Raw genomic sequence first — 16,798 nt, 5'->3', positions numbered from 1 at the left:
TTACAGATCATTATTCTGCAACACTTTCTTCTTCCTACTGGACTATGCAGCTTGAATCAAATAACCTTTAAAATAAATAAGCTTCCAGGTGGGTCTGGCTCTGAGCCCCCTTTGTTCCTATACCCTTTTTTCTTTGGCATGTAAGATGTAAATGGTAATTATGTTTATTTTAACAGACTATCTGTTCACATTTCTTGCCTTGATAGGGCCTGTCTCTGGAGACAGAACTATTTCTGGCTGCTATTTTTTTGAGGAAACTTTGCCATTTCTTTTGAGGTCACAGAAGTGTTATTATTTGTGAGTCTGCACCTAAGATTTCAAAAGTTATAAAATCCATTGTTTACTTAAAACTTTGGAAATGACATACAAGTTATAATTAACTGCCTAGGACAAACATCCAAACACAAAAGATTTTCCTGTAGAAAAATAACATATTGTTGGACCATGTGAAAGAATTTCACTTTAGTAACTACTAGAAAATTCTGGAACAGGAAAGTACCTAGCTATAGGACATAAATTCTTCAGGAAATTCAATCCAAAGTCAGCATCAAGGTGTTATGTTAACAAGGCACAACCACCCTCACCAGAAACAGACTGGAGATGCCCACTACCATCACCACTCCAACCCAAATTACTGCACATGTGCACAACTACACATGATGTCAAGAAGTCTGAAAAAAATGAGCTACAAAGATACACACCTGGAAATTTCATAAAATCCAACTGGACAAATGAAATAGTAAAATAAATTTAACAGGGGTGCTATGTGTCTTAAATATGTAGAAAAAGATTCCAATTCAGTGACAACAACAACAACAACAACAAAATCATACAGTAGTTAGGGCTGGGGAGACGGCTCAGTGGGGAAAAGAGCTTGCTGTAGCTGGAGTTTTCTCCAATCCTGCCCAGCCCCACAGACCCCGCAATCACTTGTAAATCAGGTACATTTTGGATTTACCAAAATAGGGTTGATAATGGAATATTTTCTCTGAGTTTGTCAAATGCAAATGAACTAGGCATTGTTTAGGTATTTATTGCTTGTATATACTGTATATAGTTTTTCTTATATTAGTTATATTTTTTTCCTTTTTTCTTTTTATTAGAATAGAAGGGGGAAATATGGTGATATTTTATTTGTGCTGAAATGTGATTTTATTTGTATGCTAATAAATAAAGTTGCCTGGGGATCAGAGCTAAAAGTGAGCCATTTAGCAGAAGTCTGGTGGCGGTGGCACACACTCTTCATCTGACCACATGGCAGGCAGAGTCTGTGGACACAGCCAAGCGTGGTGACGGGAACCTTTAATCCCAGTACCAACCATAGAGACCTGCAGGTCTGTATAGACAGGTAGTGACTTGTCATGTGGTTGGGTTTACAGCCAATGAGAAGGCAAAACAGAAAGGCAATAAAAAGACAGGATACAGGAAGAAGGTCTCTCAGGGGAAGGGCAGCAGCGAGTGGTAAGCTAAAGGTTATTCACTAGTGCTCTGAACTCGTGGGCTTTTAACTCTGTATTTGGCTCTGTGTTTCTTATTTAATAAGACCGTTTAGAATTTCATCTACAGCTTGCTGTACAGGCATGAGGATCTGAGTTCAGATCCTCAGCACCCATATAGAAAGCTGGCTGTGTCTCTATGAGTGGAGCAGAGACTGAAGAATTGCTGGGGCTGGCTGCCAGCCTAGCTCCAGGTTCAGTGAGAGACCCTGTCTCAAGGGGATAAGGTGGAAAGTGAGAAAGCAGGATGTCCAATGTCCTCTTCTGGTCTCTCACAAGTATGTATGAGCACATGCACCTCTTATACACACATGTAAACAAATACTCCCCCCTCCCACGAGACAGGAAGTACTTAGATTTATTTAAAAGGAATTATCTATTAGGAGGAAGGTTTTTTTGTTTTTGTTTTGTTTGTTTTGTTTTGTTTTGTTTTCGAGACAGGGTTTCTCTGTGTAGTTTTGGTGCCTGTCCTGGATCTTGCTCTGTAGACCAGGCTGGCCTTGAACTCACAGAGATCCTCCTGGCTCTGCCTTCTGAGTGCTTGTATTAAAGGTGTACACCACCACTGCCCAGCAGGAGTAAGTTTTAAAATGCAATAAAGTGGAAGTAAAATGATTTAAGTAAAAGAAAAGGTTTATTTTTCTCAAAGAAATATTAAGCCAGGCAGTGGTGGTGCACACCTTTATTCCCAGCACTGGGGAGGCAGAGGCAGGCAGATCTATGTGAGTTTGAGGCCAGCGTGGTCTACAGAGCAAGTTACAGGACAGCCAGGGGTACAAAGGGAAATTCTGTCTCAAAAATGTTTTTATGTATAAATTTTCCTCCTTTCTCCAATTATCTCTTTAAATTTTAATAAATTAACCTGGTTCCAAAAGACACACACATTTTTAATGGAAACAAATAATTCTAAGTTTTGTTATATTATTTATTTATTATTTATTAATTTGTTTATTTATGAGCTGAGGATCGTATGTATGTATGTATGTATGTACTTATTTATGAGCTGAGGATTGAATCCAGGGCCTTGCCTAGCAAGCGCTCTACCACTGAGCTAAATCCCCAACCCTAATTCTAAGTTTATGAGAAAGTGAAAGGTCTGGATTTTATAGAACATGTAATGTTCTGGCATGCTCTAGAGTCCTGGCTTGAAGAGGAAGATGAGGAAGTAAGATACAGAGTATCGCCAAAGCTCCACTCCTCAAATAGTGTAGAGCTGGGGTGTGACTAGACTTGGAGGGGAATGGAAATGAAGAGCTTGCAAATACACACACGATGCCCTATCCACACACGAGAGAGAAACAGAATTATAATCATGTTGACACACCATATTTTCACTTTTCAGCCAGGAAAAAACCAATTTTGATGCTAACACTGAAGTGGTGTATAGGAGGGGAGCTACTGGCAATCCTAATCTGATGAACCACTCACTATGGGGAATCGTGTGTGTGTGTGTGTGTGTGTGTGTGTGTGTGTGTGTGTGTGTGTACACGCATAGCCTCTGAACTATCAATTTCACAATGAGAAATGTATTTCAGATACACTCTCAGATGCCAGCAAAGGCCACTGTGAAATACAATTCACTTGCAAATGATGGGGTGTAACCTAGCACTGTGTACACAAGTTTGGTTAGATAAATTCAGCTATATTTAAACAACAGATGCTGTGAAGTGATTTCCTGGAAATAGTGTGAGTGTAATTTGAGGTACAGTGATAGTAGCCTCATGAACCACACTTTATATCAGCAACATACTCCACATCTTCAACTTGAATATTTTCACAATAACTGAGAGTGGTGGAGACAGGGATAGCAGAACTCTATTTTCTAGGCTAAGAGCGACAGTTCTACTGTCCCTTCAGGAAACCAAAATACAGAGTGCTTGTTAAAAATAGTTCTAAAAATACTTGAAAGGCACACTGGAAACATTTCACAGTTTAGAATGAAAGTATGTAGAAAACAAAGAGTCTTGGATTTTGTTACATGCAGGTTCTTATTTAATAGGTATGAACATTCAGTTTTAAAAATTGAGGCAGTTTTAGATTTCTTTTTAAAACAGGGTCTCATGTAGCCCAAGCTGGTCTCAAACTCACTATGAAGCAGAGGATGAACCTCTGATCCTCCTGCCTCCACCTTCAGAATGCTGGAATCAAAAGTGTGTGCCACCATGCCCCATAATTCTAGAAACTGACAGGAAAAAAAGTTGTACATTTCAAGACAAAGCAATGTGCCACAAAATATCAATATTATCACTACTTATGCAAAAAATAAAAAGGGGATGTTAATTACATTTATGTATATAAGCCCACAGGCTACCTCCAAGGACAGACGGACGGACGGACTGACGGATGGACACACACACACACAATGAAGTTATTCTGGGGAACAGGATAAAGAGTAGAAGGGAGGGGCTGGAGAGATGGCTCAGTGGTTAAGAGCACTGGCTGCTCCTCCAGAGGTCCTGAGTTCAATTCCTAGCTTCCTAGCAACCACATGATGGCTCACAACCATCTGTAATAGAATCTGAAGCCCTCTTCTGGCATGCAGGAATACATGTAGAACACTCATACATAAAATATAAATTTAAAAAAAAAAATCGAAAAAAAAAGGTAGGAGGGAATGCACACACACACACACAGAGGGAGAGGGAGAGGGGAAGAGGGGGAGGGGAGAGAGAGAGAGAGAGAGAGAGAGAGAGAGAGAGAGATGGATTGATTTATGTTTATGCTATATGTATGAGTGTTTTGCCTGCATGTATGTCTCTGTACACCATGTGTATGCCTGGTGTCCACAGAGGCCAGAAGAAGGTCTTGGATTCCCTTGAACTGGGTTAGTCTGATGTGGGTGCTGGAAATTGAACTCTGTGAGAGTACCAGCTATTCTTCGGTAAGCCAGCTCTTCAGCCTCAGGGGTATTAGTTTTTGTTTGCGTTTTTTGAGATAGGGTTTTATGCAGCCCAGGCTGGACTGAAAATGACTATAAAGCTCAGAATGACTTTGAACTCCTAAGCCTCCTGTCTCCATCTTCTAAATCCTGGATTATATTGTGCCACCACACCAGTCCAAGACAGAACCTTTTCAGTTTTTGTTACTGTTTATAATTTTTACACATTCAGTTTGTTTTCAAAAATAAAAACAAAATTATCAGATATAGGATGGCTATCACTAAAGTAACAATCCAAATAAAGCATAAGTATTAGCAAGAATGTAGAGAAATCAGAAGCCTGCGAATTTCTGGTGAGATTATAAAATGGTGCAGGGACAGCCACTCTGGAGCATACTCGGGAGGCGCCACAATAAATTAAGTTCAGAATTTTGGGCGATTTAACCATTTCATTTCTGAGTACATGCTAAAAACAAAAATCACACACAAGCAAACTGAAAACAAGGGCATGAACAGGTATTTGTACTCACAGTATCTGAAGCAGGCAAAGGTCTGATTAAACAGAATATGGTCTAGACCACAGAACATTACTCAACCTTTGAGAAGGGAATTCTGACGCATGTGACAACATGGCTGAATCTGGTAATCATTGCTAAGTGAAATAAGCCAGTCAGAAAGGGCACACTAGGCTTCTGATGGGAGGGACCTGGAGTAGCCAATTTCACAGTGGCAAAAAGGACAATGGCTGACAACCAGAGGCTTAGGGGAGTGGGAAATCAGTAATGTTTAATGTGTAAACCTAAGAACACTCTAAAAAATGTATGGCCATGGTTACGTAACAATGTGAATTTACTTAATGCCATTGAAGTGTTTGCTTAAAAGTGGTCAAATGGCAAATTTAACACTGTGCATGCTTTGCCACATCTTTGACAACAATGCACAAAGACTTACAGCAAGTGAAGATGAAGATGTCAATTAAAATCTTCTGACAGCCGTGCATGACAGACATAAAAGAATGTACAGAATATGAGCCAATTCATATAAAAAGACCAGAAAGGGCAGGTCTCCAGTGACAAAAAGTACATTAGAGGCTGCATGGGCCCATTACCTTGATAAGAGGCGGAAGGGAGAAACGAATTATGATGATAGCTGAATAACTGTAAATGTACTAAGAACCCAGTATATTTGATCCTCTAAATGTGTGTTTTATAATACACAATACCTCAATAAAGCTGTTGAAAATATTTTTAAAAATCAGTAAATACTATAATATCCTTTGTTAAAACTACTACTTTATATACATATTTCTACATACTGGGAAAAAAAAGTAGGAAGGAAGCCTTAACTAGAAGGCCTAACCATGTTGCCTTAGCGTCTCTCTTGTTACTGAGGTAAACACCCTTACAAAAGCAACTTAAAGGAGATATGGGCTTATTTTAGGCACTCTTCAAGGTACAAACCATTATAGCAGGTAATTTATGACAACAGAAGCTTAAAATAGCTGTTATATTATACCAACATCGGGAACAGAGAGGGACAAATGCATGCTTGCTAGTGCTCAGCTGGCTTTCCCTATTTTATACAGCTCATGATCCATGGTCCACCCAGAGTGGGCAATTCTTCCCTCCACAATTAACACAATACAATCCCTCACAGGCATGGCCAGAGGCTCATCTTGAAGAACCAGGCTTCCTCCATCTCAGGCTTAAAAGTCATCTTAAAAGACTTACTAGGTTCATTCCTGTTTACTGCCTGTTCTAGGAATGGCAATCATGTCTTTGTTTCAAAAAGTTAGTAAACATCTTGCAATCTGACTTTTGTTTCAAAAGGGTTGTTATGGTTACCTTGTTATGACTACCTGTTGTTTCCATTGTTTTAGGAAGTCATTATGACTAACTTGTTATGCTTATGTTCTGCACCTGTAACCCCAACTATTTTGCCCACCAAATCCCCCATTTAGAAACCCCTTCCTTACATCCCATGCTGACCTCTTGAACCCTGACTTGGGGGACCAGCCCGTGTAGGTGAATAAAAAAACCTTGCTTTAATTAATTTGGCTATGATAATTTGGGTTGGTGGTCTTTTTCCTCTCTTCTTTAGGATTAACAATTTCCCAGATGATTCTAGACTCTATTAAGCTGACAATGAAGAAAGGAAAAATGTAGATAAATTGTACTTATAAAAAGACAATTACTGCCTAAGTCTTAAGTCTGAAAATTTGATTATGCTAGACAGCCTGTTACAAACTTTCTCCGTCCCTTTTAAACATGAATGATTAAAAAATTGAACTACCTTAAGAGCAAAATGGGGCACTCATTCCACAGTTTGTATTGAAGAGATGCTTCCTGACTATGCATCCTCGAGAAAGCAAAAGTTCACTTAAGTTATACTTTCAATAAACTTAAACATTCAGATCTTTAAGGCATGGGTGTATATATGGCCAACATGGGACAAGTTACTACATTTCTCACAGTAAGTTCTTCATCGTGGTCACTGAACATCCTGGGCTCTGAAGCTGACTCTTCCCTTAAAAGTTTTCTCCAGGGGCTGCAGAGACGGCTCAGTATAGTTAAGAGCACCTGTTATTGCAGAGGACCTGGGTTCAATTCCCCAAACTCACAACCGTCTGAACTCCAGTTCCAGCGGATCCGATGTCCTCTTCTGACCTCCATGGGCACTACTCATGCACTTAGTCCACATACATGCATGCTAAGCACTCATACACATAAATAACACTTACAGGTCTAAAAAAGCTTTCTCTGTCCTTTTCCCATCTTTATTGTGTCCTTCCTACTTCTTCTCAGAACCTCTGGCTTCTACCCTCTTCATAGTCCTACCTGGTATGCTAGTACCTGGCTTCTAGATGGCCCTTCTTTTAGAGGCTGGGAGGACCTTTGCTGCTCACATCCCTTGCCTACCTGTCTGATCCCCTAATTCCATCCACCTTAATGCCCTAATGTTCACACACTGGCATTTTCAAAGCAATACCAGAGATCTTTTGAAAATATCCTTTAAAGATTGCTATGGTACCATGCTATTTATTGACTTGTTTGTTTGTTAATGGAGGTGGGGCACAGTCTTGCTAGATAGCTCTTGCAAGCCTTGAACTATGTCTATTGGGCTAGCCTTACATTTGCATTATTCCTCTTGCCTCTGCTTCCCAATGGCTGGGATATAGGTGCTAGCCCTCCTGCCCAGAGGCGCTAGTTTTAACTGATGAAAGCTCCCCTTTCTGAGATGTCTTTCCATATCCATAACCACTACTAGAGGTATGTTTTGCTCAATATGAAGAAAGTCTGCAGAAGGTGGATAAGGGGTGAGGCCAGAGGGAAAGAGATAGTTATATTAGTAAGAAACAGGCAAAAGCTTTCTCAAATACTGCCAGAATAGTAGAAAGCTAGTGGCAGCGAGACATTATTAAAATTTTAAGGAGGTTTATTACTGGCTACAACTACCAACTAGAATCTCTGCTATTTTATTACAAGAATACTTAAGCCAGTGATCAACAATCTATCTCTATCATGACACTCATTGTCACACTGTCTGAATCCTATCGCAAACCCAGCAAGCTTCCATAAAGGCAGGAAATACATATATTCTGCTCACTGTAGTACACCAGAACCTCGAGCAATGCCTAGTACAAAGGCAGTGTCCAAGTAGATTTGTTGAGTGAATAAATGAGCAAAGATGGAGACGTGAGGGACAGTTTATTCCTAGATCTTTGTTGATACATAGCAAGCCAGGAACATTTCCACCAGGAATGGCTAGGTTTCCCTGAGTCTGGAGGCCAGAGTTTGCACTTTCCCTGCTTGTGAGCCGTCATATACACACTGCAGACCATCTGGGAAAATGGGAAAGGGCTATGAGCACTCAGGGGAAGCCACTCAGGCGTGGTGTGTTAAGATTAGAGGGGTCACCTTTGTCGGAGCAGCACTGGCTTAGCTGAGGAATCACAGTGGCAGATGCCCCCACCCCAACCCCAATTCAACTATTGCTTCCTGGGAGCGGGGGGGACCTCTGCCATCTATATAGTTTTTGCTTTGGTAACAACAGAAGATCAGTTCTTTAGGGAAACAGTTTAGAATTCTGAAATGTAAAATGTCCATTTTTATTACAGAGCATTACTGTACAAGGTGTGCCGGAAGGCTATATGCAACACGGGGCTTTTTCAGAGCTCGAGGAAATTAAGAAAGGAAAACAGTTATCTTACTGATGCTGTGGCATGACACTACATCAGAGGGACACAGGGGGGCGCACTAATCAACCGGAGAGGAGAAACAGAAATGCCCCAAATCAGGTTGACATTTTCACAGTCAAACTGAAACACACGCAGCGAATTCCGGGGAAACTGAAGGACTATCATTCACTGAAAAAGATGTTCTGTTCCTGACTCAAGTTCAAGGAAGCCAAAAGAATTTGTCATTCTGTCAAGGAGAAGCCTAGCACTTTCACATACAAGGTGAGGACCAACCACACCCACAGCCTCTAATGTTTGTTAATGACCTTGGAGCAGGAGTCACTGTTTTCAACAAAGACCTTGTGTATATCCCACCACTGCACTTAGTTCTGCTTATCCTCCACCGAACCGGTGTGTCAACCTATTGCTTTGTTCCATCTGTTTCCCGGGAGTAATGGTGAGATAAGATTGAACAGGTAAAAATGAAACAGTTTTGAATAAAGAACAGCCTAGAACTTAGATGTGGTCTGTGGCCTTTCCGAGTTTTAAATTTGTAAATACAATAGTAGTATACAATCCCTTCTTGGGATTCAGTGAGTACAGTATAATGGAGAGCAAAATGAGTTTCCCTCAGGCCTTTAACAAGACAGTGACAACAGCTGACAAGAGCCAGGGACCCAGAGGCGAGGCGCCTCACTCACAAGAAAGAGTGCCTGCCGTTAATCCCAAAGTCACATTCAAGTTTGTGGTTCAGCAAAATAAGTTAATTCCCATGCATAGCTCTCTGGGGTCAAAGGTAATGGTTAAAATGGAATGTGCTGAAACTCTGAATGTTAAGGGTATACTGTGGCTGCATAATAAATATCTATGGACTGGATAAGCTAGAGGATTCTGCCAGTCACGGGAACTATCTCAGAAGGATGCTGCATTCATTCACCTTAATCTTCACTGACTTGAATGACTAGATTCCTGGCCATTGAGTTTCAAGCTCACTGGATGGCAGTGTGCTCAGTCTATTTTGTGGCCATCTGCTAAGGACTTTGGTGACTTCTTCCCACGATTAGCTGAACTGACCACTAGGGTGTGCCTGTAGGCTCAACCTATACTAACAAGTAACTGTGCTCTAAAGTATGCTAATTCAGAAGCTATACTTCCAATTTTCTTATCTCTTCTAAAATAATTAAATGGAAATATCAATGAATTTATTTGGTTAAACACAGCTGCCAGAATAGTGTATAAATATAGGCAGTCATTAAATCCTTCGAGTTAGTATCTAACTAGGAACTCTTCAAATATTATAAGGGCATTCAATGTCTTAAATGTGAGTGTGAAAAGCCATCAAGAAAGTGATGTGCAAGGAGCTAGAGAGATGCTCAGTGGTTAGAGCACGGCTACTCTTCCAGAAAACCTGACCTGGGTTTGACTCTCAGCATCCACATGGCAGCTAGCAACTGTCTATAAACCCAGTTTCAATACTCTCCTCTGTCCTGCTCAGAACCAGGCATGCACATGGAGCAGACATGTATGGGGGAAAACACTCTACACACAAAATAACATACATTTTTAAAAAGTACTTTTTAAATTTTAAAATATAGTTTTAAAAAGAAAGTGATGTGCAAGAGGCTTAGTGGTTAAGAGCACTAACCACTGCTCTTGAAAAGGACTGGGGTTTAGTTCCCAGTACCCACATTGGGTGGCTTATAACTCTAATTTCAGAGGATCCAACATCCTTTTCTGGACATCCTGGGCTCCTGAATACACATGGTATATGTAAATTTAGAAAAAGAAAGTGATGTGCAAAGTTAGAAAAGTATGGATCCTATCATAGAAGCTATTTCAACACATAAAAAACAAACAAAAAGCCAACTGAGCTGAAGTGTCAGCTGACACCCTGGATCCCAGCTCCAGAGGCTGAAATCAGGAGGACCACCGAATAGCTAACATCAGCTGAGCCAGGTAGTGAGTTCCAGGCCAGCATGGGCTTCAGAGCTCCTGTTTCAAAAGAAAAACAAAACCAAGAGAATATTAGTTTTATTCAGTTGGTATGCCATGGGGCCTGTTAGATTACAAACGAGGTTTTGTCGTAGATTTTAGAGATAAGATTTCTCTGTGTAGCTCTGGCTGTCCTGGAACTCACTCTGTAGACCAGGCTGGCCTTGAACTCAGAGATCCACCTGCTTCTGCCTTCTGAGTGTTGGGATTAAAGGCGTGCACCATCACAGCCTGGCTTACAAAGGAGGTTTTAAAACCTTAATTCTTTTTGTGTGTGTGTGTGGTTTTTCGAGACAGGGTTTCTCTGTAGCTTTCGAGGCTGTCCTGGAACTCGCTTTGTAGACCTGGCTGGTGTTGAATTCACAGAGATCCACCTGCCTCTGCCTCCCGAGTGCTGGGATTACAGATGTATGGTACTTTGCTCAACACCAATAATGCTTTTAAAGACTGCAACCAAAACCAAACTCCAATTTAAATTTAAGGTATCTTGGTTTGCACTTCTCTAAGAGTTGATGTAACACTGTGATGTCACTGTGCTTCTGACTCTGTCCTCACCAAGCAGCGAACTCCTAAGCCAGGGAGACATGGATTCAGACCCTGCTTTTTCAATTTTAATTTGTTTAACTTGGAGGCTCTTCTTTTGCTTCCCAGAAACTCACATTTCTAATTTGCAAAATGGAGTACTATCACCTAGATCAAAGTATGTATTGTGTCAACACTTAGTTCACTGCCTGTCACACGGTGCCTGTTCTGTAAAAGGCAGAGAGGAGGCTCAGGAGTTAAGAGCACTTCTAACTCTTGAAGAGGACCTGGGCTCAGCTCCCAGAACCTATGAGGTGGTTCACAACCACAAGTAGCCCCAGCTCCAGGGATCCAGTGCCCTCTTCTGGCTTCTATGGGGACTGCATGCATCTGGTGAGCAGGTTTACAAGCAATACATCCCCCCACACAAAATAAAAATATTCTTTTTAAACAGTAGAACTTATCATTTTTACTCAGGTTACTGTTTACTATAATCTCAAATTCACCCTTTAACCTTTTCCCAACATTCCCACAGACTCTGGCAGTCTTTGGGAAATTATTCATGTAGTAGTAAAGTCAAACTGTGTTAAGTCTCTGGGAGAACAATGTCTACATTAATGAGGACCAATAAAGAAATAGCTGTAATTCCAACAAACAGGAGGTATGCCATGAAAACACATACCAGGGTTGTCTAATTCAAGAAACCTTTGAAAAACTGTTATTCAAACAGTGTCCTGAAATATGTGAAGACATTAAATAAGAAAAGACAAAATAGGTAATTAAACATACTTATAGTCTCTACGACAAAAGAAAACAGTGAACTCAAAGAACTGGAAAATGACCTACATGATCTGAATAAAGACATCCACGGCAAAGGCTCGTTAGACTACCAAGAGATATAAGCAGGACCATATTCTCCAGGCTAAGTCAACCAAGTTAAAGAATATAAGTTTTCCTGAAGGGCAAACGATGCCACTAAGGTTCCTTCTTCTTCTTCTTCTTTTTTTTTTTTTTTTCCGAGACAGGTTTCTCTGTGTAGGTCTGGAACTCACTCTGTAGACCAGGCTGGCCTCAAACTCACAGAGATCTGCCTGCCTCTGCCTTCCGAGTGCTGGGATTAAAGGCGTGTGCCTCTGCTGCCCAGGTAAGGTGGTTCTTAGGGGATTCTGCAATTGAAATACAATGTTGAGATTCCCTAGAAAAGAGTAAACTCAAGAAGTCAAGACTGATCGTAGGGAGGCCGTTTAGAAGGTGTTCTAGTTTGCTTTCCATTGCTGTGATAAAACACCATGACCAAGCTAAATGTAGTGGCATATACTAATCCCAGAACTTAGGAGGCAGAGGCAGGTGGATCTCTGTGAAACCAGCCTGATCTATAGAGTGAGTTCCAAGATAGCCAGAGCTACATAGTGAGACCCTGTCTCAAAACAAGACAAAACAAACAAACAACAAACAACAAAACAACAAAACACCCACCATGCCAAAAGGAAGGAAAGGGTTTAATCGCCTTACACATTCTGATCACAGTCCATCATGAAGGGAAGTCAGGGCAGGAATTCAAAACAGGACCCTGGAGGCAGGAACTGAAAGAGAGGCTAGGGAGGAGCACTACTCACTGCTTGCTCCCTATGGCTTGCTGAGCTTGATTTCTCATCAGCTTTAGGAACATGTGCACAGGAATAATACCACAGCTATGGGCTGGGCCCATCCACATCAGTCAGGAAAATGTTCTACAGACTTAACAGAGGTGTTCTCTCAATTGAGGTCCCTCTTGCCAGATTAAAAACAACAACAACAAACCGACCAGGACAGAAGGTCTTATTGATTCCAAGTTCTAAGTGAAACAAGCCACGACAAAGCAATCTTAGTAAGAAGACAGAAAAACAGACCCATTCAAGAAATTTTCATTAATGGAAAAGAATCATATTGAGAGGAAAGAATCAATGAGATGTGGCTATACCTCATGAAAGCCTCATCTCAAAAACAAGAATTTGCCCAATAACATGTGCATGTATCTATTTCATGATAATGTTTTCATTATCCCCATGCTGAAGATCAAACCCAGTGCACTGTGCATGCTAGGCAAGCATGTAGCCCCTGACCTACATCCCTAGCCCCTATAATATTAAAAAAAAAAAAAAACCTCCACAGCCAACTTCATATTCCTGAAGCAGTGCACAGAGTTAAAAGTTAAGGGCATGAAAAATTTATTAAAAGCCTTTGGTAGGCACAGCACACAAATTTAACCTACTGGGAAATTATTTTGGAAACCACACTGGATTATGAACAGGAATTCTGTACTAAAGATCACTTATCTTTTAACTATTGGACTAGTTATGGGATCTACACTTGGTTTGAATTGGAAGAGAGAGAGAGTGTTAATTAGAACACTTCCTTTTCTTGGTGTCGTCACCTTTTGATTCTGAAAGGAAAGGGCTAATTTTTCATCTGTTCCTTTCCCTTTTTAATCTTGTATATAAACCAAGCAAGAGGATTTTATAAGTAAAGCAAAAAAAATACGTAAGCTCTGATACCCTCATAAGGGTTGTTCTGGAATAAACACTTGCACATCACTTCCTTCTTAAACAGAACCTACCAAATATGCTTCACTCTTCTTTGAGGACATTTACCTCCATGTAGCAATTATGAAGGTTCTACCTTAAGTGGGCAGTGGGAATGTGAGGGTCTAAGAAGGTGAGAGCAAGTATTTCACACCTGCTTTCAATTCTCCTTATTACTCCATCACTTATCCCATTACACTCGAATAAACAACTTGTTAGAACGGTGTGCTCAGTAAAACGGCTCAAAGCAAAGATCTGAGAAGTCTGCATATACGCCAGGTCTTTGAGCTTTGGCACACAGCGACTTCTCCAGGAAGCATATTTCACCTAGCGCTGTTTATTTCACGCAGGTTCTAAACTGGAATGCTTCAACGCTGCTCTGGCTAAATCCTTCACGAGCAGCCTTTAGCACCGCTTTCTCTTAATTCGAAAGGCAGTTAGCAGTAACAGGACATGTAATGAGCAATGACCTTCCGTCTGATAGCGCCCGCTCTCTGCTCAGATCGAATTCGGCTTTGCAACATCAGTAGGGAGTCCACTCAAGGGCTCTCTAAGTGGAAAGAGGCTGAGGACCTATTATAACTCTGAGGTTTTAGAGTCTATCCTTAGCTCGAGGGTGAAGAAATGTAACACTCAACTTCATGGTTGGCCAAAGGGACCTACCAAACAGTAATGAAGACATCCTGACAGGTGCAGGGACTGTGGGGTGTATGCTAGAGGGGATTCAAATCTCAACTGCAAAATCCAGCTTGCCACAGTCCACCTCACTTTAGTTTTCTATCTGCTGACCTACCTCCGCCACAAGTCATGGTGGAGGCGACAGAGTCCAAAGGGATACAGCCGTATCTTTGCCCTCCGACTTAGGAGCGGAAACTCACCAGTTTCATATTGGACTTTTGGTTGTGCAGTACCAGTCTCTTCACTTCTCAAAGCAAGGGAGCGTCTTCCGGTTCAATCTCCGTCGCCGAGAGCATCGCGGGACTTGGAGTTTTCCCTTCTTACCCACTTTCCAGGAGCTTCATGGGAAATGTAGTTTTACTGCGGGCATTATGGGAACTGTGGGCGTCTTTCCTTTTCCTCTCTTTCCTCTCTAAAACGCCTCCTTCCGTCTGCTTAAATGCATCGCCGCCGCCAATTCATCCTTCCTTTCCATCACAGAATGATATCATGACCCTCATCCCGGTCTGGAATCCATGGTATTCTGGGATATGTAGTCCGCACGGCTCCAGTTCCCGGCTCCCCTCCTCCCTGTGGGAAGGCGTATGGGCGCAGTGCCTGATGGAACCTGTAGTTCCCTGGGGCCTCAGACCCTGAGCTCTGTGCTTTTCCTCTAGGGAGCCAGAAACTACAACTCCCAGGGATGCCCGGCGGCAGCAGGTGGGAGCGGGGCTGTTGCTATCAATATGGCGGTTGTCAGCCAGACAAAGACAGTCAGTCTGATGTGATTGAGACAAGGGAGGTTTTCAGGGGGAGACTGGGAGATAGGGGGCTCCCCTCCCCCCTCTGCTCTTCCTGCGCGGGCCTGGAGCCCTCCTCAGCCCCTCCCGCCGGGCGCCCCGCGGTGAAGATCCCCTCCCCCTCCCGTCTTCCTCCTCCTCCTCCTCCTCCTCCCTCCCTCAGCCTTGCTCTGGGACGCTGGGGAGGGGGCTGAGCCGGGTGCAGAGAACTCAGCCGGGTTTCCGAGGTGAGTGGGGTCGTTTGCGATCCGGACTGCCTTAAGTCTCTTTCCTCACTTCTTTCATTACTTTAAGGGAGAAGGAAAAAATGTTTTGGAAGGGTTGTGGGGGAGAGAAAGTCAGTAGGCGCCACAGATGGGTCTCTGGAGTGGCCAGGCTGGGGGTGGGGGGCAGCCCGCGAAGGGGGGGCTCCCGAGGGGGCGGCGGTGCGCCGGCTGTGGGGTGGGGCAGTGTGTGAGGGGCGGGCGTAAAAGAGGCGACGGCGGCTCCCTAACTTCTCTCTGGTCTCCAAGACCGGCGGAAGGTTTGAATTCTGGAGGTGGGGTCTTCCTGCTTGCGAGTTTGCGAAAGTGAGAGGTGATTTCGAGGTGGGCTGGTTTGTTTGGGGAGTGTCTGGCTGTGTTTTAAACTGTGACGTGTACCTGGGTGCTGGGCTCGTCTTGAAGGAATGTCTGTAGATGGTAAGTTAGATAGCTGCAGTCGAAGATAAGCGGCCTGGGCTTGGGAAGCATGCGTGAGTCCCGGGCTGGACTTTTGCTCCGTGGACCTTGTGCAGGGTCGGGGGGGAATTCAGCAACTCCTAAGTGCCTGGTGGCCGGCTCACACTCTGTGCCCTCCTCCGGGCCAGTCTCCACCCCAGACTCCCGGCGGGAGGACTGTACAGATGAGGTGCTGTGGAGATGCATCTTTGCCTCCTCAAGCCCGCAGCTAAAGGTGGGAAAGGAAAAAGTGTCTCTTAATATTGTATTCCGGAACCGTGTTTTGGTTACACTATTGGGGCTACTTTGAAAGGAGTCCTCCGCCCACTTTCACCCCGAAACAGTAAGTAAAGGTAGCTTGCCATCTTCATGCTCGGTGGCTTGCCAGTTATTTAAAATTCGGGAACGTGGGCTTGGAAGTCTGGAGTGCTAAACGGCATACTCATCTCCGTCTACCAGTGAGACAGAATGTCTGCTGTGTGCCCTGAGGTAGAGAGGGCGACTTATTTTCGTAGTTGAAAAAACTGTTGGAAATTATTTTCGGGGAGGAGGCTTGGTGGTGCGCCGAGAGGCGCTGTACGTATTTTGCTTCTACCCCACCCTGTTGTAGCTCACATTGGCTTGAGAACTGGTGTGGAAGAGTGGGGAGCGTCGGGTGAGGGAAGAAGCAAGGAGTGCGCTTAGCAGTGAGGATGCACGCTATGCAAAGTTGAATGACAAAGGTGCTGGCTATGCTGTCTGAAGCTCCAGAAAAAGACCTCGTGTGTTAGAGAGGGTACAGTCACGTGCTCCTTTTTCTGGGGACCTACCGAGGATGGAAATCTTTGCCTTCTCCTTTCCTATCTTTTCTTCCCTTCCTTCCTCCTCCCCCTCCCTCCTTCCTTCCTGCCTGGGCACAGAACATTTCTCTCCCTGATGGTCATAATACCTCCTGTGCTTTTTTTTTTTTTTTTTTTTTTTTTTTTTTTTTTGCTTAGTTTGTGCTAAAATGGGTTGTGCTTTTTGTGGTTTCACTAT

At 42.9% G+C, this 16,798-nt stretch overlaps 2 protein-coding genes across 3 annotated transcripts in view; one reads left to right on the top strand and one right to left on the bottom strand.

Annotated features, from left to right (window-relative positions):
* Positions 1-14,642, bottom strand: part of Ints9 (integrator complex subunit 9) — an 88,458-nt gene extending 73,816 nt beyond the window's left edge. Inside the window, exon 1 of one of the 2 annotated variants that reach the window (XM_036199318.1) lies at positions 14,505-14,642. In XM_036199318.1, the coding sequence (XP_036055211.1) occupies positions 14,505-14,513 (9 nt within the window). In that variant the 5' untranslated portion in view covers positions 14,514-14,642. The other variant, XM_036199319.1, reaches the window with a different exon arrangement.
* Positions 14,643-15,003: 361 nt separating this feature from the next.
* Hmbox1 (homeobox containing 1) overlaps positions 15,004-16,798 on the top strand; it is a 140,522-nt gene continuing 138,727 nt past the window's right edge. The window contains exon 1 of the mRNA XM_036198652.1: positions 15,004-15,310. The gene's annotated coding sequence lies outside the window, so the exon portion shown is untranslated. The remainder of the gene's footprint in view (positions 15,311-16,798) is intronic.

Source organism: Onychomys torridus, chromosome 9 (assembly GCF_903995425.1).
Source record: "Onychomys torridus chromosome 9, mOncTor1.1, whole genome shotgun sequence".
NCBI lineage: Eukaryota > Metazoa > Chordata > Mammalia > Rodentia > Cricetidae > Onychomys > Onychomys torridus.
Note: the sequence above shows the minus strand (reverse complement) of the source record. Positions and strands in the feature narration are given on the sequence as shown.